General features: G+C 34.8%; 2 protein-coding genes across 2 annotated transcripts; one reads left to right on the forward strand and one right to left on the reverse strand.

Moving 5' to 3' along the window:
* Positions 1 to 2,158: 2,158 nt before the first annotated feature.
* Positions 2,159 to 8,971, forward strand: LOC118035538 (ABC transporter G family member 25). Its single transcript, XM_035041135.2, has 3 exons — positions 2,159 to 2,479; positions 2,614 to 3,439; positions 7,839 to 8,971. The coding sequence occupies exons 1-3, from the start codon at positions 2,342 to 2,344 to the stop codon at positions 8,840 to 8,842; spliced, it is 1,968 nt and encodes a 655-aa protein (XP_034897026.1). The 5' UTR covers positions 2,159 to 2,341; the 3' UTR covers positions 8,843 to 8,971.
* An 8,833-nt stretch (positions 8,972 to 17,804) lies between these two features.
* LOC118035537 (methanol O-anthraniloyltransferase) lies at positions 17,805 to 19,406 on the reverse strand. Its single transcript, XM_035041134.2, has 2 exons — positions 18,904 to 19,406; positions 17,805 to 18,766 (listed from the first exon to the last, which is right to left on the reverse strand). Exons 1-2 carry the CDS (start codon positions 19,354 to 19,356, stop codon positions 17,828 to 17,830), a joined length of 1,392 nt encoding a protein of 463 aa, XP_034897025.1. The 5' UTR covers positions 19,357 to 19,406; the 3' UTR covers positions 17,805 to 17,827.
* Between the last annotated feature and the right edge of the window lie 7,451 nt (positions 19,407 to 26,857).

A 26,857-nucleotide genomic window follows, 5' to 3' on the forward strand; every position in this document is an offset into this window, starting at 1 on the left:
TGTTTTTTGAGATTTTGCTTGTTTTAGATACTACTTGTTCAACACCCAAAGAAGAAATTTCTAATGTGCTTGCTCGATATAAATTGCATATCCTCAATATACAAGGTCAAGGGTATAATACCACCAGTAATATACGTGGTGCATGGAACGAACTATAAGCTAATTTCTTTGAGATTGCCTTTATGCATATTATGTATATTGTTTTGCCCATTGACTGCAACTGACATTAGTTATAGCTATTAGAAATGAGATTTCTATATTTGGTTATTTAAAAAAAAAAAAGAAATTTACAACCATTATCAATCTTATCTTCTCTCAAATATCATATTGAGTTACATTGTGCTTGGGCTATAGAAATTGCACATGTGATAGCTATTGGAGAATGTGAGACTAGGAGAGAGGCTAATAAAATTGGTACTTTACATCGAAGTGAAACTACTCGGTGAAACTCTCATTTTGATTTTATTTGCAACTTAATAGATATGCATGGTGCAACTATTATTGTGATTGAAAGTATAGTTCAAGAAAGATCTTTTAACTCTATACGTGGAGAAAGTGGTGGTTTTTTTTTTTTTTTTTTATTATGAGATCTTTAGAATTTTTATTCATATTATATTTGATGCATAAAATAACAAGGATTACTAATTTACTTTGTCGAGCTTGGTAGCAAAAATCTCTTGACATCTTAAATAAAATGGATCTTGTATCAACTATTAAAGCATTGCTTTGAATTTTGAGAGATGTCATATTTGATCTTCTTCTTGGATATGTGTAATTTTTTTGCTCACACAATATGAGATTGATATTTTACATTTGAATGCTTCATATAAAAAGGCTACATGTCATTCATATCAGTAATAAAGATCAGTGATAGTTTACCGATACTATCATTATGATATATTAATTCAACAATATATTTTCAATTGGAAGAGTTAAATTCTAGATTCAGTGACAGGAACTCATTTGTACTTAGCTTTGCTTTAAAATATAAGGATTAAACCATTTAAAGTTCATGCTATTGGCAAGCTTGCTGAGACATGTTATCCTAAAGATTTCAATGAACAATAAATGCATTATTTGAGATCTTAGCTACAATATTTTTTAGATAAATGTGATTCATCATGCGAGCTTTCAAAATAGGTCTACCATTTTCAAATGATGTCGAGGATTAGTTGAAACAAATAAGTTGCAACACTATCATTTGATTGACAAATTGATTTATCTTGTTTTGGCTTTGTTAGTTTTCATTGCCACAATAGAGCGAACATTTTCAGTTATGAAGTATGTTAAAATTGTGATTCGTAATAAAATGAAAGACGAGTTCTTAGCAAATTCTATGATGATTTACATTGAGCAAAAACTTGCTAAAGATATTGATTCAAATTCGATCATAAATAGATTATATTCTACAAAACATTGAAAAATGTAACTTTGATATTGTATTTTATTTTTACTTTTTTTTTTAGTTTTATGTACTTTGAATTTTATTTTTTTATATTTTATATTATGTATTTGATTGAAACTTTATTGTTAACATGATAAATTTATAAATATACGCTAATGATTTATCTTGGAAAGATATTTCTATGTATTTACTTAGTAGTTCAGGACAGGAAAAAATCTTAGACCCCGTCCTTTATGCGATATGTATGCTTGCAAATTGACTTGGTGGCGCCAAGCAGGATTAATTTCACTACGGAAATGATATTTCCCATAAAACTTTAATGATAAAATAAAACTCTGCATTATCATATACATGATATTTTTTTTTTTGAGAATCCAGCTATGTATATTGAAGAAACTGAAATGGAGGTCAAGTCGTCTATTGCAATAAGTGCTCCTCCACTCTCTCCATTCTCACATCTCAGTCATCTCCCTGTCTCTCCCTCTCAACTTAAAGCTCTCCTTCTTTCTCTCCTTTTTACGATAAAAAATTAAAAGGTAAACAAAAGGTAGAGATGAGAATCAAACGGAGAAAGGAAGTGTGAAAGTGAACGGTGCTCGATCGATCACTTTGAAGAGCTGCCATATGTGTCATGTAATCGCCACGTATCCCATCTTCTGTAGGCGTTACTCCTTGACGTGGCAACCATTGGCCCCCTTTCCTCCTGAATATATACCCCTCTTTGCTAGACCCTCCTGGTCTCTCTCCATTCTTGATTTCATCATACACTCACTCGCCACTCTCCTCCCAACATTCCCCCTCTCCTCTCTCTTTCAACAAAATTACAAAAACAAAAACCTTCATTTCCCATCTCTCTCTCTCTCCCTCCTTGTCCTCCATTATCTTTTATGTTTTGCCTTTTCTCTTTTAAAGAGGAGAAAGAAATAGAAAAAAACAATGCCTCTGTATAATGGTGTGGAAACTACCAGGGGAGACTCATCGGACGGCCCAGATCAATCCAAAGCTCCTCCTCCTCGAGATTCTCGTGACCTGCCATCTTTGATGTTGTCCTCTTGTTATCCTATTACTCTCAAGGTAAATAATTAACTTCACTACAAAAGGAAGTTAAGAATTGATTCTTTTAAATTTCCCAGTTTTCCTCGTTCTTGACTTATTTTGACTCGTTTTGACTATGAGTTTGACCTGCATTTTTTATTTGTTTCATGCAGTTTATGGAAGTGGGGTATAGAGTGAAATTTGAGAACAGGAACAAAGGCAGCAACATCAAGAGGATTTTAGGCCATGAACCCACAGTTTGTGATCAAATTCAAGAACGTACAATCTTGAATGGGATCACTGGCATGGCATCCCCAGGGGAAATCCTTGCCGTCCTTGGTCCATCTGGAAGTGGAAAATCAACCTTTCTCAATGCCCTTGCTGGGAGAATCCAATCAAACAGCTTCAAAGGAACAATCCTTGCAAACAACAGAAAACCAACGAAACAAATAATGAAACGAACTGGTTTTGTTACTCAAGATGATATTCTCTATCCCCACCTTACAGTCCGTGAAACCCTAGTTTTTTGTTCCTTACTTCGCTTACCAAAATCTCTATCAAAACAAGAAAAGACTTTGGTAGCAGAGTCAGTCATATCCGAGCTGGGGTTGACAAAATGTGAGAATACAATAATTGGAAACAGTTTCATACGAGGGATTTCTGGTGGGGAAAGAAAGAGAGTGAGTATAGCTCACGAGATGCTGATAAACCCTAGTTTGCTCATTCTTGATGAACCCACGTCAGGCTTGGACGCAACTGCGGCTTACAGGCTGGTTTTGACATTAGGTTCACTTGCACAAAAGGGAAAGACTATTGTTACATCCATGCATCAACCTTCAAGTCGAGTTTATCAAATGTTTGATTCAGTTCTGGTGTTAAGTGAAGGAAGGTGTTTGTATTTTGGCAAGGGAAGTGAAGCTATGTCTTATTTCTCAACAACTGGATACTCACCGTCTTTCCCCATGAATCCTGCTGATTTTCTCCTTGATCTCGCTAATGGTACGTATACTTTAATCTCTTGTTTGTAATTTTGTGAGTGAGCCCCACTCACTCTCTCTCTCTCTCTCTCTCTCTCTCTCTCTCTCTCTCATAGGCAGTTGAGTTACCGAGCAATCACCAGAAACCTTGTAACAAAAATAGAACGTGATTGTGCCGTATTGAAAACCTTCACGTCACTTGTGTGGTAGCCGTAGCAGCTAGATAGATCCTAAAAGCAATGTGTCCCTGAGTTTTCCATAATGAGCAGTTAAGGTCAGGAGAGGTGTAACTTTTTCAAGAGTCAAAACTCAAAAGATGAGATATAACTGCAGAACACTTGATGATGATGGTAAAAGAGTCAGCTCAGGTGGTCCCTTATGAAGACATCATCATGTGGCATGTTAGATGCACTGCTTCTCCATATCTTTACCCTGTCCTTTATGTTGATGATCATAGAGCTATGCAAGCTAGAGTAGAAGTAGGCTGACCCTCTTGGTCCCTTCTAGTTTAACTGTAAGTTCCAGGGCAGACCCACGCTAGGGTATGGTGACCTCTCCCTGCCACACAACTCTAGCTGCAGAAGTAGGTGTGTAGATATCTTGTAGATTGTGACTTGGCATTCATTCTTAACCTTGATTTGAGTTGCAGTATTATATACTCTCTCCTTTGTCAATACCTTTCTAGTTAATTAATTGAAAAAATACACCTGACAAAGTGATCAGCTAGCTACCTTACCTAGTGGTTGTTGGATGGTAGCAGACGCAGTGATATGAATATAAATAATTAGTTTAATGTTTTCAATGAGATGGGAAGTTTTTTTTAATAAATTTTTTCAAGGAATTTTTCAGTGGATTCATAAAATTAATAGGGATGCGTATGGTTTTTGATTTTTGGGATCGTAATGGATGAAGTGGGAAATATTTCTGTTGCTCTCCACTTGTCTTCTTGGCTTCCTTTTGACGGTCTCCTTTCCTTTTCTTTATCTACCTCTTTTAGCCACCTCGATTTGACTCCTTATACTCTTTTTTTGCTACCTTCTTTTCTTCCTTTTTTGTCCTAGTTTTTCCACTCGCATGAGCAGCGCGTTTAGATAGATTCCACCGTGCCTCTTCATTTTATTACAGACAACACTAAAAGCATGCTGTTAAAATATAATTTAAAAAATTACTTTTACTATAAATTAGCAAGTAACCGTGTCATGCTTCCTTTTGGGTGTGCAGAAACCTTGAGGAAGGAAGCGCGTTTGTATTAATTGTTTTGTAGCTCATTTAGACATGCTAGGACATTTGAACATTTCATAAAACGAAGAAGATGATCGAATAGATCCAAAGCATTTTATTATCAAAATGAGTAAGTGGCCGTCGAAGGGTTGAGTTTTGGATGTTTCTGTGTTGGAAATAGAGGTTTTGTTCTTGTTGAGAGCATGAATTTCCTTAGAAGCATTTCCCCTACCCTATGTATAATATATAGAAGAAGATAGTGGTATAGAATGGACCATCCTAGCACATCCTTCGCTGTAGTTTTGATGGGCTCACGGGCTGTGTGGATGGTCGAAAGAATCACATCATTTACTCTCTTTTTTCTGGGTACGATACAACATTGAATTCAATGGATCTATAATTGAGCTGACTTGCTTCCATTGGTAGGGTTTTGGTAGTGACAAGTCACGCGTATCTTTTCAATGATGAGGTCCTTCCATCATGAGGACCTTATTCACATAATGTAGACGTTGAGTGTCGTGTGTATGTCGTGTGTAGTGATCATACATTTACTATTTTAAAGGTAAGTATCGTGGATTTTTTTGCCAAACTAGCTGAAAGCTTCCTGTGTACGAAAGGAGCAATTAATACCCACTAAGTTCTTTTATGTTTAGAGTTGATCAAGCAAGCTGATATTTTAGTGTCCTTTGGTTTGATAAAGGAGGGAGAATTGTGATTATCTCTGTGGATTACACTCAAAGTTTGAAGGAAATTTAATGTTGCTGCCATTAGTTTGTTGAGAATAGATTGGTGGGGGGATATCACTAAGTTTAACGCTATAAATAATTCATGCAGTACAAGTTTAACGCTAGGTTTATTATATATTAGATAGAAATCGTACGCAGGAGATATTTTTTAATGTTTATTCAAGCATCCTCTTTAATCTGTTCCTGGACACTATGATGATAAGGTGGACTGAGGTGGAGAAAATACCGGTGACGCCATTCATAGCGTGAGAAAGCATCTTTTAGTCTTAAGAGCACTTTGAAGGTGGCAAAGAGCATCATTGTCTCTTCATCAATGGTGTCTTTAGCCTTCTCTTCTCAATAGTAGTAGATGTATGGGGAGAGATTTAAGTATTTTAATTGGACAGTGCAAGAGAGTTTGGGGAACTATATATTTCAGGTTTGAGAGTAAATTACATCTAGCAATATTTTAAGTGTTTGAATTTATAGATTTTCAAGAAAATTTATCGTTATTAAACAGATTATCACACCATATATGTTCATGCTTAATTACAAGAAACGCAAGTTACTGATATTTCTTGGTCCATTATGATTACTTAAATCTTTTGCTTTGTCCCCTAAATCTTTTACCTCCTCCGTGGTCAAATCACAAAATCAAGGGAGGGTTTGCCGTCATATGTGACGCTTACATGGGTGGTTTTATGGTCAGTGGTGACACTCTTGAAAAGATAGTGGCCACTGGCCAGATTCTTGAGATCCTTATTTAGATAGTGATTTTCCTATTCAGTTCCATGCTGTATTGGCAACACACAATCACTACAATTCTTCCTTCTCTTCTTTCTTCTGGTCACGTGTAAGGATTTGAGTGGCGAATACTGCTAGACATGATTGTTTTATAATTGACCCGAACATTTTGAAGATTGCATGGCCGGCCACACCACAGCAGTGTTTAAAAATGTTTTCTTTCACTCTTTTGCAATGCCTTAGCACATCTTCAACGTGGATACCTTGAAAGAGGGACACGTGTTGGGTTGTTTTGCATTTTCCTGGGGAATTCTCTCACAAAAGTCTTAGAAGTGAAATATGTTCGCTTTGATTGATGTTAAAATAATTGAAACCATATGCTAATAGAATTCTATAGCAGCACCAACACTAGTGGATTCCCTCCTTACCGCAGAGACCGGTCAGCTTTTGTTAGCTAGGCTGTACTGCTCATTACTCATTCTATTGTATGCATATATGTTTTTAATCTGTGGTGTTTTTCCTTTTTGGCTGTTTGTTTGTTTTCTTTGATTTTTTATTAGGTAGATTTACGTTTATATAAGCCTGGTCCCATGAGGTTTCAGGTATCATCATTTCTTAGAACTTGGTTGGCTGAAGTAGCTTAGTGGTGCTCGTACCTTCATATATTTTATATGGCTGATCGATCGTTTGCTATCAGTAGAAATTTCCCTCCTGGCCAACCACATTTTCTTCCAAGTAACAGGAACTCCACTCTATTAAAAGCATTTATCCCTTAATTCTGTGTACTGCTATGAATGTATTCTATCGATTCTGTGTTTAATTCTGAAATCCTATCTCAACTCAATAAAGCAATGCCCTCTTTAGAGAAGAATAGGTGCTTGCCTATCTCGCATGGTCACTTGCCCTAATGATAGCTAGTTATATTCCAAAAAGGTCCCGTTTAAGATAGGAACAAAGTACCTGCTAGCATTACAAGAGAATATTTCAGCTATCTTGCTACATGATCTATATTTAAATAATGTTTTCTGAAAATCAATCTTTGTTTATCATCATGTGCTAAGTGGTTGAGGATCTGGATCGGGATCTTAAGCTTGAAAGGCTTAATTAAACTTTGATGGAAGTGTATATAGCGATATTTAATCTTGAAGTAAGTTATTTGTATTTTACATTACTTTCCCAGAAGATGAGGTAATCTTTTCGGGTTTTGTAACCCTCTTAAATGATTCTTGATGTTCATGGCGGGATAAATTAATCGGCAACACTATATATCTCTCATTCAGTTCCGAGGAAAATACCTGTATTCTTATGATCAGGCTACAGCTCTATATATAGACCACAAAGTGGCCATAAAATCCTGTTTTCCTAAACTTGGAAATTTTCGAAATCCAGTTTTTATTCTAAGGAATCTCAAGCTCTATCAATTGTTTTTGTTGCTGATTGAGAATCATTGTTGAACTTGCTGCACTTGCAGTACTCAGCTAGGAAGTTTGTATATATATTTTTGGAACTACTAAACAGAATTCAGCATTGAGGTTGTCTGTAAATCTGTCAGTGAGACTACAGTATTTGAGGGTCGTATGTGGAATCTACAACTAAGATCTCTTTATTGGCTTCTTGATCGATTTCCATAATAATTGCAAGACTTTATGCTATATTGAGCATTTGCTGGTTTACTGCATCCTGTTGGATACATAGCTAAACGGGTTTTAATCTCTTGATTAACTTATGCAGGTGTGTTCCAAACTGATGGTGTGAGTGGAAGAGATAAGCCAAACGTAAAGCAATCTCTCATTGCATCTTATAACACCTTGTTGGCTCCGAAGGCTAGAGCTGCCTTCATGGAGACAAAAGAGAACGGTATTGGAAGCTATAATTCCAAAGAACATAGAAGCAGCGACAGAATTAGCATTGACGATTGGTTCAACCAATTCAGCATTCTTCTTCAAAGAAGCCTCAAAGAACGGAAGCACGAGTCATTCAATACCTTGAGAGTCTTCCAAGTAATCATGGCTGCAGTATTTGCCGGTCTAATGTGGTGGCACTCGGATTTTCGAGATGTTCAAGACCGTCTGGGTCTCCTCTTCTTCATGTCAATTTTTTGGGGGGTCTTCCCGTCTTCCAACTCCGTGTTTGTTTTTCCTCAAGAAAGAGCAATCTTTGTGAAGGAAAGGGCCTCCGGTATGTACACTCTTTCTTCTTATTTCATGTCGAGAATAGTCGGAGACTTGCCAATGGAGCTCATCCTCCCCACAATATTTCTTTCTGTGACATATTGGATGGCCGGATTGAAGCCGGAATTGGGTGCTTTCCTTTTGACTCTTCTGGTTCTACTTGGCTACGTGCTCGTCTCTCAGGGTCTTGGCCTTGCTCTAGGTGCAGCAATAATGGATGCTAAACAAGCTTCAACTCTAGTTACAATCACAATGCTAGCATTTGTCTTAACAGGAGGATTTTACGTGCATAAGCTGCCTTCATGCATAGCTTGGATCAAGTACATTTCCACAACATTTTACAGCTACAAGCTACTTATCAATGTCCAATATGGTGAGGGCAAGAGACTTTCATCCTTGTTGGGCTGCTCACTACCTCATGGAAGTGACAGAGCAAGTTGTAAGTTTGTTGAACAAGATGTTGCAGGGCAAATTAGCCCAGTAGTTAGTGTTAGTGTCCTGATATTCATGTTTGTGGGGTATAGATTATTGGCTTACCTCGCATTAAGGCGCATAAAAGCTTAATAAGTTGTACTTCTCTAAAAGGTTCTTGTTACTTCCAAGTCTCTAACTGTAATTCTTCAAATCAGAGAAAAAAAATGTTATTAAAAAGAAAGTTTCACAAAGATCGATTTCTTCGACCCTTGTTATTAATATTTGATATTATCAACACTACCAACTAGAAAAAGGTGTTGTACTATGCCAACATTGCTCACACAATTGTTCTTTTTCTACATTTGTGTATTCACCTCATCTCTGTTCATAGTCAATATATCGTGCACAAACAAACTAGGATTCATCTTCTTCGATTGATAATGCCAGAGGAATGATGTGCCTTTAGAATTGGTCATATCAGAACTGAGAATCGGCATAGTGCTAAACCCTTAGCTTGATATGTAGTAATGGTGCCATCACGATGGCATTCCCGAAAATTGACATAGAGGAAGAAGTTCAGGAGATGCTGGCTGATGGTCAAACGCTGGGTTTCGGGGATATACACTCTGTTAAACCCTTCGCTGCATATATTCGAGATAATGTGGGCAAGGAGATTGAAGATTGGTTTGTTCCCTTGTAATCGCAGATCAATTGGGGCCTGGTATGGCTTTTCATTTTGAATTATGAATTTGTTTTGTTGGAATAGCTGTGGATTATGCATGATTAACAAACGCATTTCGATTAATAAAATGGTAGTTAATCCTGAGATTGTGATTTGTTTTGTGTTTCAAACAAAACGGGAGAATTGGTATGATAGATGTGTTCATGGAATGAGTCAGATGTTAGATGGCATTCAATTGATTCAGAGGGGAAATCAGGGGGTGTTCTAGCAATGTGGAATGAATTTTTTTTCTCTAGTAGAATCAATTTCAGTGTGCACCAGTGAGAGTTTACGCATTCGAATTCTGTCTCTGAGCGTAGAATTTTGTGGAATGAGACACTGAATGCTTGTGGAAGTAGGGGATTTCTCAACTTGGCAAGTGCGAAGGATTTTAAGTCCTTTATCAACACTTATGATTTGCTGGAATACCATCTTCATGGACATAGATACACTTGGTTTCGGGGAAGTTCAGTGAGCAGAATTGATAGAGCATTTGCTTCACCTGCTTGTCATCGTCAGTTTCCAGACATGGTTTTAACCGGATTTTCGAGAGGTCTTTCAAATCATTGTCATCTAATCCTGGGACCAACAACACAGAACTGGGACTGGAAACCATTTAGATTTTTTAAAGGTTGGGTATACCATTCGAGATTTATGAAAGACTTAAGAGGAGTTTTGGAGAGAGAGCTGTCGGCAATTTCCAGGTAGATTCAGTTTGGTGGACAAACTTAGTTATGTCGCCAAAAAGCTACGAGGTTGGAATAAGATGGTCTTTGGTAATGAGGATAATAGATAGCTAGAGATTCAGATGGAATAAAGGAATTGTAAGAGGAAGGGGACTTACTATTGCAGAAAAAAACAAGCTGAACTGTTTAGTTTTAGAGCAGTGGGAGGTTAGTAGAAATGTGGTGGTCATTTGCAGACAAAAATCAAGACAGAACTTGAGATGGATAGAAACTCGCGATTCTTTCATTTGGCAGCACGCATGAGAAGATTGTGTGACACTATCTCCAAGATCATTTATGTTGTTGCCACCACAACACCACTCCATCAGTATTAAAGGCTGCTGCAGTATCCTTTTACTTCAATCTTTTCACCAGAACAAATCATCGAAGGGCTACTATATGGGATTTAAAAATATTTCTCCTTAATCGTCTACTTGGCTGGAGCAGTATGCAACTTTGGAGGAAGTTAAGCAAGCTGTATGGGACTGTCTAAAGCTCCATGTCCAGATGGATTCACTCCTACTTTCTATTGGAAACCCTGACATCTGCTCGGGATTGAGATTCTTCACATGGTAAGAGAATTTCTCGAACTTGGAAGGCTCCCAAAAGGTATCAACTCATCTTATATGGCCCTGTTTCCGAAAACAATTTTTTGAATATAGCTGTTGTAGGCCAACAATTAGCTATAGGTTTATACGGGGGAAATTCAAATTAATCGATTGTAAAACGGTGCGTTATGAATAAGTCACTAAAGTCTTAAACGGTGCGTTTATAAAGTTTATATTTCTGTTACAAAATCAGTTACTATCACATGGAAAGAAAAGAAGCACGTGCTGGTTGTTAGGCTCCACTGTATAAATAATAGCATTCTGTTACAACAAAAGGGTATGAAATAATATTGAATCAGTTTCTTTCTTCTATCAATTCTTCCCACGCATTCTCTGCGTCCAACCATTACTCCTTCTTACTCTCTCTTTATCCTACTTCTCCTTTTCCTCCTCCCACCCTCTTTCGTATAATATCCATTAATAACTTGTGCTCTATATCTCGACAACCAAGTAACTGCTCCAAGTGGTAGTATTAGAGCTGCATCTTCAGACTTACAATGCCTCCTGAAACGAGATCCCAAGATGCAAGAAGGGTGGATGGAACCACCAATCCGGAGCAACCCCAAGCATATGATCACATCCAACAACAGCTTAATGATACCAGGGCTGATGCTAATACACGCTTCAGAGAACTTAAAAAAGCTATGGATGCTCTTATTTCTCGGGTAGATACAGCGTTGCAGAAGACCCAACTTTCTTTAGGAGAATGCAGCCTACCTAAGGCTCCTCAGTTTCCTCCCACAAGAGATTCAACCGCTCGTTTCAACTGGATTAATGAAGGTACTCTTCCTTAATATCAATTACGTAGACCGAAATGAGAGTTTCCCATTTTTAAATGAGAGGATGTCCTTAAATGGATTTATAAGTGTAACCAATACTTTGATGTGGAAGAAATTGCTGAGCAAGACAAGCTCAAATTAGCTTCCTATTATCTAGATGGCATGGCCCTATGTTGGCATCAAAATTATATGAGAAGCTTGGGAGGACAAGTAGTATCCTGGTCAGAATATGTAGAGGCTCTATACTGTCGATTTGGGGGAGAGAAAAACCCTCTAGAGGAACTCATTGAACTAAAACAGAGAAATGATTTAGAAACCTACATCAAGGATTTTGATATTCTCTGAAATCGATCCGAAATTTCTGAGAAAAATGCCTTGGTTTTCTTCATAGGAGGGCTGGATATAGAAGTTAAAAATATGATCAAGATGTTTGAGCCAAAGTCCTTGAAACAAGCATATACCTTGGCTAGATTACAGGACAACACCCTCACCCACAGACGTTATAGCTCTAATCCTACCAAACAGACTTATCACCTAACCACTTTTTCTTACCAAAACAAACCTGCGACCTCTGCCAGTTACAACAAAAAATTTCCCATCGGATTCCCTAGTGCTAACCTTAAACAACCACAAGCATGTCTTTTACCAAACCCCCCACCTTACAATCCTAACACTACCCAAAGAACCACTAGACCCGTCAGAAATAGGGACTTGGATGAGAGGCGTGCTAAAGGCCTTTGTTTTTGGTGTGATGAGAAGTTTATACCGGGACATAAATGCCAAAACAAGAAGCTATATTCTCTGTGTATTATGGAGGAGAATGGAAAGGGTAGTGAGGACGAGAAAGCTACTGACCGGGACCCTGACACATACAATCCTCACATATCCCTCAATGCCCTAGAAGGGGTGACGGGCCTAAACACCTTAAGGGTCACAGGCAGGGTTGAGAACCAGCCTCTGGTTATCTTGGTAGATTCTGGTAGTACACATAATTTCATCAGCAATCACATAGTAGACAGATTGCATTGTAACCTTACATGCATTAAGGCCCTAACAGTGCAGGTAGCAGATGGTGGGATCATGACTTGCACTTCTATGTGTAGCAACTTTCAATGGTCTATCTAGGGAGTTGATTTTGCGCTGATGTGTTTACTTTGGATCTAAAAAATTGTGATATGATACTGGGCATTCAATGGCTAGCTACCCTAAAAACCATTGTATGCAACTATGAAGAAATGTGGATGGCATTTATATGGCAAGGTCAAGAGGTTTTTATTAAGGGAAATGATCCAGTAACCATGGAAACCGTCAGACTGAAGCAACTTAATGGCTTGCTATATAGTACTAGTATGGTTTCTGAAATTAATGTATATAGTCTACGTTCTATTGACAGTCAAGGACAGAAGGAGAACCCAACATCCACTAGGTTACAATCTGGCCTAATTGAAAACACAGCTTTCACCAATCTGCAAGCAGAATACTAGGAGTTGTTTGAAGAACCAAAGGGGTTGCCTCCTCCTCGCAACCATGATCACAGTATTCCTCTTAAGGAAGGCTCTAACCCAGTCAACCTTCGACCCTATCGACACTCCAGCCTACAGAAGGATGTGGTAGAACTTATGGTTAAGGAAATGTTGGCCTCAGGAACCATTCAGCATAGTCATAGCCTATTTTCTTCACCTGTCGTCCTAGTCAAGAAGAAGGACGGTTCATGGAGGTTATGCTTTGACTACAGGGCTTTAAACTAACTCACAATCAAAGATAAGTTTCCTATTCCTCTAATAGATGAACTCTTAGAAGAATTGGTGGGTGCCTTAGTATTCTCTAAAATTGATCTCCGATCTGGTTACCACCAGATCAGAATGGCCCCTGGTGACATCTACAAGACAACGTTCAAGACACACAATGGGCACTATGAATTTTTGGTTATCCCTTTTGGCTTGACTAATGCCTCGGCCACATTTCAAAGTCTCATGAACGAATTATTCAGGGACCAACTGAGGAAATTCATTCTTGTTTTTTTTTTTATGATATTCTTATTTACAGTAACTCCATGACAGAACACCTAGACCATCTCAGAACTATCTTCACCATCCTACAGACTAACCTGATGTATGCCAAGTCCAGCAAGTGTGTATTTTGCAGCTCTCATGTTAAGTATCTAGGCCATGTCATATCAGTAGCAGGGGTATTGACATATCCCCATAAGATCAAGGCCATCCTGAATTGGCCTCTCCCTAGTAACATTAAACAGCTAAGAGGATTTTTGGGTCTCACTGGATACTACAGGAGGTTTGTTAAGGGTTATGGCATCATTTGCAAACCCTTAACACAGCTGTTGAAAAAGGATGCCTACAGATGGAACGAAGAAGCCACCTCAGCCTTCAATTAATTGAAATTCATGATGATTCAACCTCCAGTTTTGGCATTGCTAGGCCTCACTCAACAATTTATCATCGAGATAGACGCTAGCAGCAAAGGCATGGGGGCAGTTCTCATGCAAGCAGGTCACCCAATTGCTTTCATTAATAAGGCATTTGGGGTTAAACAGCAAGCACTTTCCACCTATGAAAGGGAACTCCTTGTTATCCTTCTAATAGTTACTAAATGGCGACATTACTCATGAGTCAACACTTTACTATATGTACCGACCATCTTAGTCTCAAATATCTGTTGGAACAGAAGGTGACTTGCCCATCACAACATGTGTGGCTCGCCAAACTCTTAGGGTTCGACTATGAGATCGAGTTCGAAAAAATAAAGGACAATGTGGTTGCTGATGCCCTCTCAAGGGTGTCCTGTGGCACTCTCAGTACCATGGCAATCTCTTCCCTTTCCACTACACTCTTAGAGGCTATCAAACAATCATGGCAGAGTGATAAGGCGGTACAGCTTCTCATTCAAGAACTTACCCAGCTACCTACCTCTCATCCTTACTACTCGTGGGTTAACCAGCTCCTATGTAGGAAAAGTAAATTGGTGGTAGGCCAAAATAAACCTCTTCAGACTCAGATCATTTCCATATACCATGATTCAGCTGTTGGTGGCCATTCAGGCTCTACTGTTACAGCCAAACGAGTGGCCAATGAGTTTTATTGGAAGGGCCAGCAAAAGCATGTTCGACAATATATCATAGAATGCCCTATTTTCCAACAAAACAAGTCTGAAAATATACGTACTCCTGGACTACTACAACCTCTTCCTATTCCTACAAATCCTTTCGTCAATATTAGTATGGATTTCGTGGAGGGGTTCCCTAAATCTGAAGGCAAGGAGGTTATATTTGTGGTAGTGGACAAATTTAGCAAGTATGCTCACTTCATGGCTATTCCCCACCCCTATACTGCTTATTCTATAGCTCGAGTGTTCCTCGATAATGTCTACAAATTGCATGGATTTCCAGCCACCATTGTTAGTGACAAGGACATTGTCTTTCTCAGTCTCTTCTGGAAGGAGTTATTTGCTAGATAAGGCGTCAAATTGTGTTACTTGACAGCTTATCACCCCCAATCCGATGGTCAGACAAAGGTAGTCAACAAGTGTCTCAAAAACTACCTCCACTACATGACAGGTACTTCTCCCACACACTGGGTTCAGTGGCTTCCCCTAGCTGAATGGTGGTACAACACCAACTACCATACAGCCACCAAATCCACCCCCTATGAAATTCTTTATGGCTACCCTCCCCCTTTACACATTTCTTATGTCCCAAAAGACTTCCATGTAGACACCGTGGATAAGTTCTTATGCAAAAGAGAACAGATTCTACATGCAGTTAAACACAACCTACAACATGCTCAGCATAGGATGATTCAACTTGCCAACAAACACAAGAGTGAAAGACAATTTATTATTGGTGATTTAGTCTACCTCAAACTACAACCCTATCGACAGAAAACTCTAGGCCACAGATATTCTCAAAAATTAGCTTCAAAATACTATGGACCATACAAAGTCTTAGCAAGAATTGGTATAGTGGCTTACAAATTGCAGTTACCTACCTCTGCCTCCATCCACCCTGTGTTTCATGTGTCACTTCTGAAAAAGAAGGTGGGCAATCGGGATGTCCACACCACACTGCCTGCTTTGCCATCAGAACCTCTTCTTCTTCCACAAGCTATTTTGGAATGCTGGATGGTCAAGAAAAATCTACAGGCAGCCACTCAACTCCTCATTCATTGGGCTGGTCTCACCCCTGCAGAAGCCATCTGGGAGTTTGCTGACGAAATCGCCCTTCGTTTTCCCCAATTTGACCTTGAGGACAAGGTCCATTTGAAGAAGGGGCAATTGTTGCAGGCCAACAATTAGCTATAGGTTTATACGGGGGAAATTCAAATTAATCAATTGTAAAATGGTGCGTTACGAATAAGTCACTAAAGTCTTAAACGGTGCGTTTATAGAGTTTATATTTCTATTACAAAATCAGTTACTATCACGTGGAAAGAGAAGAAGCACGTGCTGGTTGTTAGGCTCCACTGTATAAATAATAGCATTTTGTTACAACAGAAGGGTATGAAATAATATTGAATCAGTTTCTTCCTTCTATCAATTCTTCCCATGTATTCTCTGCGTCCAACCATTACTCCTTCTTCTTACTCTCTCTTTATCCTGCTTCTCCTTCTCCTCCTCCCATCCTTTTTCGTATAATATCCATTGATAACTTGTGCTCTATATCTCGACAACCAAGTAACTGCTCCAAGAGCCCTATTAGTTTAATTCATGGCTTATACAAAATAGTGGCCAAGATGCTCTCCATTAGACTCAAATCCGCCTTTCCAAGTGTTATTACTTCTAATCAAACAGCATTTGTAGCAAGAAGACAAATTCTAGATGGATTCATGATTGCTAATTAGGTGGTTCATGCGCTGTAAAAGAGAGGAGGACACAATTTCATCTTTAAGCTGGACTTCCACAAGGTTTTCGACTCGGTTTTGTGGGAGTATTTAGACGAGGTAATGACATACATGGGCTTAAGCAGTAAATGGAAGACTCTTATCCATGAATGCCTATCAAAGTCACAACTAGCCATTCTTATTAATGGTTTCCCGAGTATTGAACTCAGTTGAGAGAGGTTTGCGATAGGGAGATCCTCTTTCACCTTTCCTTTTTGACATTGCAGTAGTGTATCAGCATTGTTTCAAAGAGCATTAGACTCAGTTTACTTCTGGGGTATTGAATATAATCACGACAAATTTATCATTCATCAACTGTGCTGGTTTTTATCCTAGATGACTATACTTCTTTGCTGCATGTAAAGAGGATATTAAGATGGTTCGAGCTTGCTTCAGGTTTGAGAGTGCATTTCTATAAAATTTCACTGGTGGGACTCAATTTGGAAGATGATTTTACATATTGTATGGTTAATATGATTTATTTTTTTTTTTACTGAAAGGACTTCTCTTCCAATCAGGTATCTAGGTCTTTTTCTTGGGAGACAACCCCAGAAGAATCTTAACCTTGAAACCAGTGATATCTCGAATTCATGCAAGACTAAGAGTGTAGAAAGGTAAACTGTTGAGCATGGCGACTCGTTTATGCTTGATAAAAACAGTGTTGAATCTTCTCCCTCATATATTAAAGGTCGATTTTTCCCATGCCAAAGGGTGTTATTCAAACAGTAACTTCCATTTAGAGAAGGTTTCTACGGGCCAGAACTTCTGAATCAAGAAAAATATGCATAGTGTCCTGAAATCAGGAGGTAAAAGAAAAGAAAAAGGGTGGCCTAGGTATGGGATCTTCAATTGGCAAGAACAAAGCTTTAAATGGTTTTGGAGACCTGGGGATTGAATAAAAATAGGATGACATTTTTTACTTTTGATTTTTTGAAAAGTTATTGAAAGTTATGGAATAGGAGCGTTGAAAACATATTTTTTTAATAAAAAAATTAGTTTTTTCAAGAAGACATCAAGGATATAAAAATAATTAAAAAAATAACAAAATGAACATGTGAATGGCCAAAGACATATTTTTTTGAAATTTTTGAAAGGGGAGTAAAAAATTAGGTTATAGTAGAGATTGGCGGTTAAATTAGATTAATTCATTGTGGGCATGCAAGAACTAGACTATGAATTTAACACTCAAGTTGATTAAAATTGATTTAATATGACGATTACGCAGAAAAACAATTCAAAACATATAGTTTTATTGATTAGCAACGCTATATAAAGTGCAGAACCAGACATGAAGGCAATACAAGCGTCTGACCCTATATATATATAGTATTACAAAGATATTCAGAACCAGACCTGAAAATTTGCAAGCATATATATATATATATATATATATATATATATATATATATATTAAAGCATAGATGAGAATATCTTTGTGTTCTCGACGCCATTCAAATCATCATTAGGCTTTTGGGTCATTTTCGAGAGCTCTTGTTCAAACCTGCCCATAACTGGTTGTGGCAACCATACAGGGACGACGATACCATCTTCTCCTCCACTATTTTTAAATCGACCAAAAATGCTAATAATATAAGGTATGGCCCCAGTTGGTCCACCATAAATGGGCTTTCCCCATCCAAAATCAACATCTCCGAGCCCTGCTCGAGTTACATCAGCAATAAGGAAGTTCCATATTGATGTGAAGTGTGGTCTCCCTTTCAACACCATAAGATCGGCCACAGATTTTATGTACTCTTCATTCATTTGGGTTTTTTGTCTCGTCACCAACCCGACTGCATATCCTAAAGCGCTTTGACACAGCAGTCCAGCCCTAGAAACTGCTGTTGGTAAAGCAAAAGCGTTGCCGTAGTATCCAAGAGGAAGCTGTAGTTTGCCTGGCTTTCCACGTATGCTACTCGTGCATGATAGACGAACCACCTCGTTGGGGTCAAGTTGAAGTGCTATTGTCCGAGACCTCCATAAACATGAAACAAGCGCTTCAAAATTTGAGCATTTTTGATGGTGTAGAGGAATATGTTTTCGAATTGATTTTAATTCTTTGGGACCAAAAAAGAATGAACGATGAACCATATTGTTATCTTGGTGCAAAGTCATAAATGATATATTATTACTATCAACGTCATACTCATGGTGCACACAAGTCACTCGAGGTGGGTTCCGAGCATTCAAGATCTCTCTTTGCCAAACCGGCAAAAGAGATGGTGCACTTGCTCCTCCTCTTGCAAACTCCCCGACGGCGTTCAAGAAATTCGCCAATCCAAAGGAATCACTCATGGGGTGACATAGACGGATTGCAAATACAAACCCCCCACATGTCAAACGAGTCACCTGCACCAGACAAATATAGAGACCTTAATTACCCAACAAATAGTACTCAAAAATTAACATGTTAAGTTGCAATCAAATGGTAAAAGAAATCGTTTAATTTCATTATAATATGGTTTGCCATGCACTCGTTTATCTACCTGAATCAACAACAGAGGGCATCCAAGAATATCTGAGGAGCCAGGCACGTCGTGAAGAAGCTCGTCAATATAAGGACAAGGTGGCTGGATGGTGTCAGCGAGCTGATCCATGGAAACATCTGCATCAGCTTCAATGAACAAGATCCCTTCACCGCTACAATTGACTACAAGTTTCCTGTTAAGGCCTTCCATAAGCCTGCCGGCAAAAGGGTAGTAAAACACTAGTGCTTTTCCGATGGCTTCTCTGATTATATTCACGGGGTCCTTGTCTTCCATGGAAGGATGGCTGCGATAGAAAAAAATGAATGGAACTTGAAAACGGAGCCCTTCTTGATCATCTATGTCTGAGAGCTCTTTCAGGTCATGGAGTGTTGGCTTTGCCGGCACAATTATTTGGGGCTTGCAACGTCGGACTGCAAAGTTCAGAAGAGAAGATGCTGGTGTCGATGCCATATTTCGTGAAAAATGTTTGATCGAGAGAAGATTAGAAGCAAAGATACAGTACTGGTATTTTGCTTTGTACTTCAGACAGGCACCGTTATCTTATATAAAGAAAAGTTTTCACTGAATCCTCGTACCTGGTTGATGTAAGTAAATAATATAAAGTATATTTTAATATTTTGTTTAATAATTTAAAATTTAAAATTTAAAATTTAAAATTTAAAATTAAAGTATTTTTTTGATATGATAATATAATTTTTAATGATAAAATAATTATAAATTTAAATCTTATTATTTCTATTTATTTGATAAAAATTAAATATAAATTTTAAATTTAAAAAAATAAAAAAATAATATAAATTATATCTTTTTAAATAATTTAAACTTGAATTAGGTTTTTATATTAATATTTCACTCAACCATCATTATTTTTTTTATTAAATAAATATCTGAATCAACTTGCTTATATCTCCACTAATCTTATAAATTTTAAAATTAAAAACTATATAAACTTTTAATTTTTCTAACATAACTTAAATTCATTAAAATAAATTTAAAATGTGAATTTACCTCTTATTTCCTATCATCATTTATTTATATTAATCATAGACTATGACGACTAACTGACATGTACTGCTACCCTTTAACGTAAAATAGTGGATTGGCCCTCTCTTTCTCATAAAGTAGCTAGTCATTTAACTGATTTGATCCCTCCAAAATAATGTAAGCCGTGTCTTTTTCTTTCATCTTTAGTTTTGAAATCCGCAAACATTAAATAATATTCCATAAATATGTAAAAATAATAAGTAAAAACTACCAGAGTACCCTCCTTTAATATTCGTTAGGTAATCAACAATTAGTTTCAGAATTCAGATAAATCCTTAATTTATGATTTGTTCAATCAAATCCTTAATTGCAATTATAATTATAAAAATCAATTCAATTGTATCCCTATCAAATTCAATTATTGACCCTAAAGTTGGCCGTCTTTTTCACATTGGTCTTTGATCTCGAATTATACAATTGAACCCTTAATTGATCAATAAACTTTTAATTTCTTCAATTTAGTCCCTTATTCGATTAATTACCGCCCCTTTATTTACGCGTGTTTTTAATTTTGGTCCTTGGTTTCAGATTTCTTTAATTAAGTCATTATTTGGCCATCAAACTTCAATATTTATACAATTAAGCCCCTGATTTGACCAAATTAACTCTTAAAAACTATAATTTGACCCGGGAAACTCTAATTTCTTCCAATTAGAACCTAAATTGACTTCGAAATCAATTTTTCTTGTAATCAAACCCTTTATAAATTCAATTAAACCTTCAATAAAATATAATTGAGTCCATAAATATCTGATTTTGAACTTTTCTTCCTCAAATTAAGTTTTCTTCATCAACAGGGCTCGCATCTGTCAACAATATACCGTTAAATTTTAATCTTTTTTATTTTTGAACCTCCTCAACCAATTTTTAACCATTTTCTAAGTGTTTCGGTATTCTCTTTTTACTGTTATATTTTTTGATAATATTTTTAATTTTTTTTGTATTTTTTTTAAGAGAAACAAATGTGAATTGAGGAATAACCCAAAAAAAAGTTGACACTTTTCAAAGTCTAATTTCAGTTCACACACTTCAATTTCTTCCGATTATCACCTAAATTGGCTAAAAAAAAAAGATTTTGTTTACAATTAAGTCCTTGATAAAATTAATTAAGCCTTCCAAAATCCTTTTTGAGTCCTTACTCATCCAAATTTATATTTCTTTACCTCAAATAAAATATTCTCACCAATATGGCTTTTTGTCAATCAAAATTGGGTTATCAATTTACCAATCTTATACATTCTGGTCGCCCAACTTTTCCACTTGTTTATTTTTGTCCTTCACAATCAACTTAGGCAATTTTCTAGGCTTTCTTTATATATATCCTCTTGTATTTTTTTTAATTTTTTTTTCTGGATTTTTTTTTATGGGTAAAAAATGGATAACAACACTAGTCATCACAATATTTAAACAAAGAAAAGGAGAAATTGGTTTGAAAATGGGAGCGAACATGAACTTAAAAACCTCTTATTAGCTGGAGATGTAAACCATCGCCTGTAGCAATAAAAGGAAGGGGTTTAAGCATGTCTCTGCTATCTCGGATTATCCCAACACTAGCGTTAGGTGTATGCATCATCATCCACATGCAAAAGAAAAAAAAATTACTTAAAAAAAAGGTAGGCCTTTTACATTGTTAATTAAAGGAAGGGAGCCATCAATATGCTTGATAATAGAACCATGAGTCTCTTTATTTTTGTTTGAGAATCGACTTCATAACTATTTTTTAAAACCCTTTGACATGAAAAACTTAAGATATCTCTCCTAATTACTCTTTATAAGAGTAGGTATACAACTCTTTCATACCTCAAAATCATTTGACTAGACATATCTTTTAACATAAATATGTGTGTCATACTATAAATCATGCAACCATGTTTAGAAATTCATTAAACAAAAAAAAATATAATGAAAAAATATTATAATTTCATAAAAAATATAAACTTCACATGTTAAAACTTATTTAGTTGCGATGCGTTTTTTCCAAACTTGTCTTGCTATCCCAAAATTTTTCATGTCCCACTACAATTTTTCCTTCTAATTAGCTTTGTAAAATAAAAATAAAAAACCTATATAAATACTTAATCAAATTTATGGCATTTACATGTGTCTTTGTCTATTTGACATGCAATCCATTAATAGCCAAAGAATTCAATTGCTCGGCATCATTTTGGTAGGTGTGGTTACAATTAATTGTTCATCGTAAATGCGTGAGATGTCAATTAATAAATGATGAAAATGCATGTAATCTATCACATGGAAAATTACACCCAATATATATTCTAATATGAATCTGGATTATAATCTACTACATCGTTCACTGGCGCACTACGTTAGTGGTCAAATCAATTTTTAAAACACTTAAATAAAAAATATTTAGATATTTCTTACATTGCTTATAATAAAAGGAAAAAAAATTAAAGTATACAGAATTCAATCTAAAATAACTTGATCAATTTGATAAGTTTAAAAATAATATAAATAACCTATAAAAATATTGTTTGATATAAAAAAAAATTAAGATAATATTTTTTTTAATATTGGGATGTTAACATATAGAATCAAGTCGGTTTAATCTATCTAATTTGTGACTTAATCATTAGATTGTGATAACCTCATATAGATTAAATTGAAATAAATTATGAAGTTGAATTCTCAATCAACTCAATAGTAAATATTAATAAAATTTAAAAAATTAATTAAAAAATATCTAGTTTAACTTGTTAGACCCACCGTCCATAACATGTGAAAAGAATAATCCTATATAAAATAAATTAAAATAAATTATTTGGTATGCTTGAGCATGTTTACTCATTAGTTTGGTAGTATAATGTGTAATTGTATGTTATTTTCATGTTGTCCAAATTTACAATCCATTTTCTTTTAACCGTATTCAATACATTGCTGACAATACATTTGATTGTTTACATTCCTTTATTAGCCAGAAACGTCAGTTTTATATTAATGTATAAATAGAGTTAAAACTTTGCTAGTAGTTTTTAGAGGGGCTTCGTTATCATTGAGGATCGGAAATGTCCTTAAATAAAACCTAAAAAAATACTATTAAGGATTTATAATATTTTTTTTATTTATTTAGAATATTTTTCTTATATTTTTAGTTTTGTTTATAATATTTTTACTAGTATATAAGTAGCCAGATATGAGTTTTAGTTAAAGAAAATATTTAATAATAAAGCCTCAATGTCAATGAATTTTATTAACTGTAAGCTACCATTCTATCACCCTTGAAAAATCTCGTCCTTTAGATTCAAAACTGCACTGAACTTTCGGCATGGACTTTTAAAGACGATAACTAGGGATGAAAGAGACAGAGAAAGTGAGAGAATAATTCAAAAAAAAAAAAAAAAAAAAAAAAAAAAGGAACAACTTGCGTACTCCAAACTTTTGGAATTCTTTTGAAAATTAATACAGTTTCCGAAAAGTTAAGAGGAAAGATATATTTTTGAAAACTTTAGAAGAAATGACATAGTTCCTGCATAACTATTTTTCTGAATCGTGGTTATTAAAAAATTATTATTCTAAATCATGGTTATATATATATATATATATATATATATATATATATATATATAAAAGCATAACTTTTTTTTTCTATTGTCAAGAGAAAAACATCTTAAAATCTAAAAAAACTCAAAAGAAAATAACCTTCAAATCATCCAAAAAATTATCCAATCCTCTATCAAAACACCAGATTCATCTTCCCCTCATCTCAATGAGTATTTCTACCATTTTTTACTTGCAAATCGCCCACTAAATTTATATATCAAAATAATTTGAAAATATCAAAAAATATATTAATTTGAAGTAAATAAAAAAATAAAAAAAAATTTAAAATGTTTTTGAAACGCAAAAACAAACGGGACTCACAGTTTTGGATTTTTTTTTTGGAAAACTAACATAAATAAAAAATATTTTAAAAAAAATATTACAATTAAAAAAATCCCAATTTTCACATTCAAGTTTTTTAAAAAAAAGTATATAAAAACTTCAAATATTTTTTTAAAAATAGTAATATTAATTTTTACCAGCTGACAATAGTTTTTCAAGGACTATGCTATTTAAAAAAACATTGTGCGTTATTACAAAATTTTGTTTTCCACTATAACTCTTAGAACATTAACGGTTATAAAGAAGTAGTTTTTTTTAATATATATATATATATATATATATATATATATATAAACTAAAGTAGTTTTTTATATATATATATATATATACTTCTATATACTTCTATATATACTTCTTTATAACCGTTAATGTTCCTCTGACATTTAAAATGATTGATCGGTTCAAATTGATCAAGCCAATCAGTCGAGCAGTTCTTGTAAAATTCCCAAGTATTCATCACCAATGAAAAAATAGTTGGCTGGTTCATTTGATAACCTTAAACAGTGGATCGGTTGATGCAAAATTTCTTATTTAATAGTTTAACTTAGGTGAATTCTTAAAATCATCTAACTTAGATTTTATTTTATTATTATCAATTATTTCATACATGTATAGTGAAGTGTGTGAGTTCATTTTAATTGTGCTATCAAGCAAGATATTAATATTTATATTTAAGCACTAAAATAAATGCTTATTCTATGTCTTCACTTTACTCTCTTCTTAGACTTTCGAATTGAGTTCTTCACATAATTTATCATGCTTGTTGATATGTTTTTTGTATAAAACATGTTTAAAATTTATTTTCAACCAAACATATTATTAATCCATTTTTTGTTTTATTGTTATCATCCAAATATATAAAAACATAAATGTATGACACTAAAAATCACAAGAGATTACATCATAGATAAATAAATAAATAATGCATCATTTTATCTTGTTTTATTCAAATTAATGTTTGTAACCTTTTTGTTTTGATTTATATACCCGATTTGTTTGATAAATAAATTAGTGTTTGAGGGTGCCCTTCAACAATACCCTTTTGAGCAACTCTTTTGATTTTACATCTAGTTAATGCTTAATTAGTTAATCAGGTGACTTTATTTATTTTTGACATTCTAATATTTGAGATATTTGTAAATATTATTATTTTATTTGTGATGTAAGATTTTTAATATTTCATTCTATTTTTTTATTTATTTATTTGAATTCTTATATGTATTTATCCACACAAAGAGATAAGCCAATTCAAGTATTCATGTGCAGACAATGTAACTGAGAAAATTTACGTTGTCTGCGAATGAATACTTGAATTATATATATAATTAATTTATTAATTACCTCTAACCATACTTTTATCTCTTCTTTATCTCTTTATTCACCTAAATACTCCCTATAATAATAATTATTATTAAAAATTAATCATCCATCACAAAACTTAAATTTTTAAAATAAAATTTAAATTATCTAATTCAATACAATTCTATATTTTTTAATAATATTTTTAAAATGATCTCAATTTCATGACTAATAAGTTCAAAATATACATATGTATTTTGAGCTTATTTAAGTTTATTGAAAGTTATTTTTCCGAGTTTGGCATGCCTAAGAGACTTTGTAATTTAATTGCTAAAGAGAAGAATTTATGCATTTTATGTTTTGGACCTTCCTTCTCGTGACAAGTTTTTTGCCAAGTTAGAATTCTAGAATGAGAACGTGGGCTTAATTAAAGTTGAAGTACACATGTCAAACATTCCAGGAAAGTATTATGAGAAAAAATCCAATCTCATTTGAATCTCTAATTAAACCTACAAACTTGGACCAGAATTCTCCTTGCAGCAGGATTCTCTACTTCCACACTAGATATTCAAATAAGAATATCTTGAACTTCAGATATCGAAATCAGGCGATTGAAAAGCTCAATTTCATCTACACAACCAAGGCTACAACATTTATGACGACTCCAAGTCAAATAAAATTGATTTGAAGGCCAAAATCTGGACTTAATCTGAAGGAAAAGATGACTCTCCTAATCTGATGAGGAAACTAACAGTATCGAGCATTTTATTATGGTCAAGAGTCTGACATAAAAATGATGGACCTTAGGACCCAAGAAAGATGTAAATCAAGCCTCTAACATGTCATGAATGAAAGAATACAGCCAGGATGGTTAGATATTACAAGAAACCAAGTCATAAACAAAGTCTAAGTTGCAGCAAAGTTAAAATTACAACAAAGTTGTGACAGCAATAAAGTAAGTTTTCAACGCAAATTATGAGAGATTTATCCAACCTTAAAGACCAGATAAAGAATGAATGAATTAAGTATCACGAGGAGATCTAATTAGCCTAATAATCCTAAAGAAATTCAGCAACTAAGGGAGAGAATAAATAGAGCAGAACACAGTTGAAACAATGTTTGGAAAACATTCATTTCTTCTCTGTTTTTGTCAATTTTCCAGCAACTATGAACCAAAACTCCTGAATTCGGTTCAAGAGGGATGCACACCATCTCCATTAGCAAGTTGTGAGAAGTAATGTTATTATTGTATTCTTTCAGATTCAAGTATTTATTTTTCCTTATTCAAAATTATGTTATTGATTGTTATTCAAGCTTATTGAATTGTTTTGAGACGGTATATATGCTTTCTAGTTTCTTTCAATCCATAATTATTGTTAGGGACTAGTTTAAGAAGCAAAAGAATTAATTTGATTGTTGCAACTCTCTTCTTGATTTATTAGGGAAGAATAAACTAAGTTAAATTGTCAAGCTTTTAAACGTTTGCTTAGAGTAAATGCATAGATTTTATTCCTAAGACTACTGCCGAGTGAATGAAAATTGCTTTCAATATTATGTTTACTTTATGGTAAAAAATTGATTAGAGAACTTTTTCTAATTAATGTACTCGTAATCTCATTAATTTCCCTAAGCTTTTAGAGATATTAATTTTTTTGCTTGATGTTAAAGAATATTTATTTTACTTTGATTATCAATAAAATTATAG

The sequence above is a fragment of the Populus alba genome, chromosome 13 (assembly GCF_005239225.2).
Source record: "Populus alba chromosome 13, ASM523922v2, whole genome shotgun sequence".
Taxonomy (NCBI): domain Eukaryota; kingdom Viridiplantae; phylum Streptophyta; class Magnoliopsida; order Malpighiales; family Salicaceae; genus Populus; species Populus alba.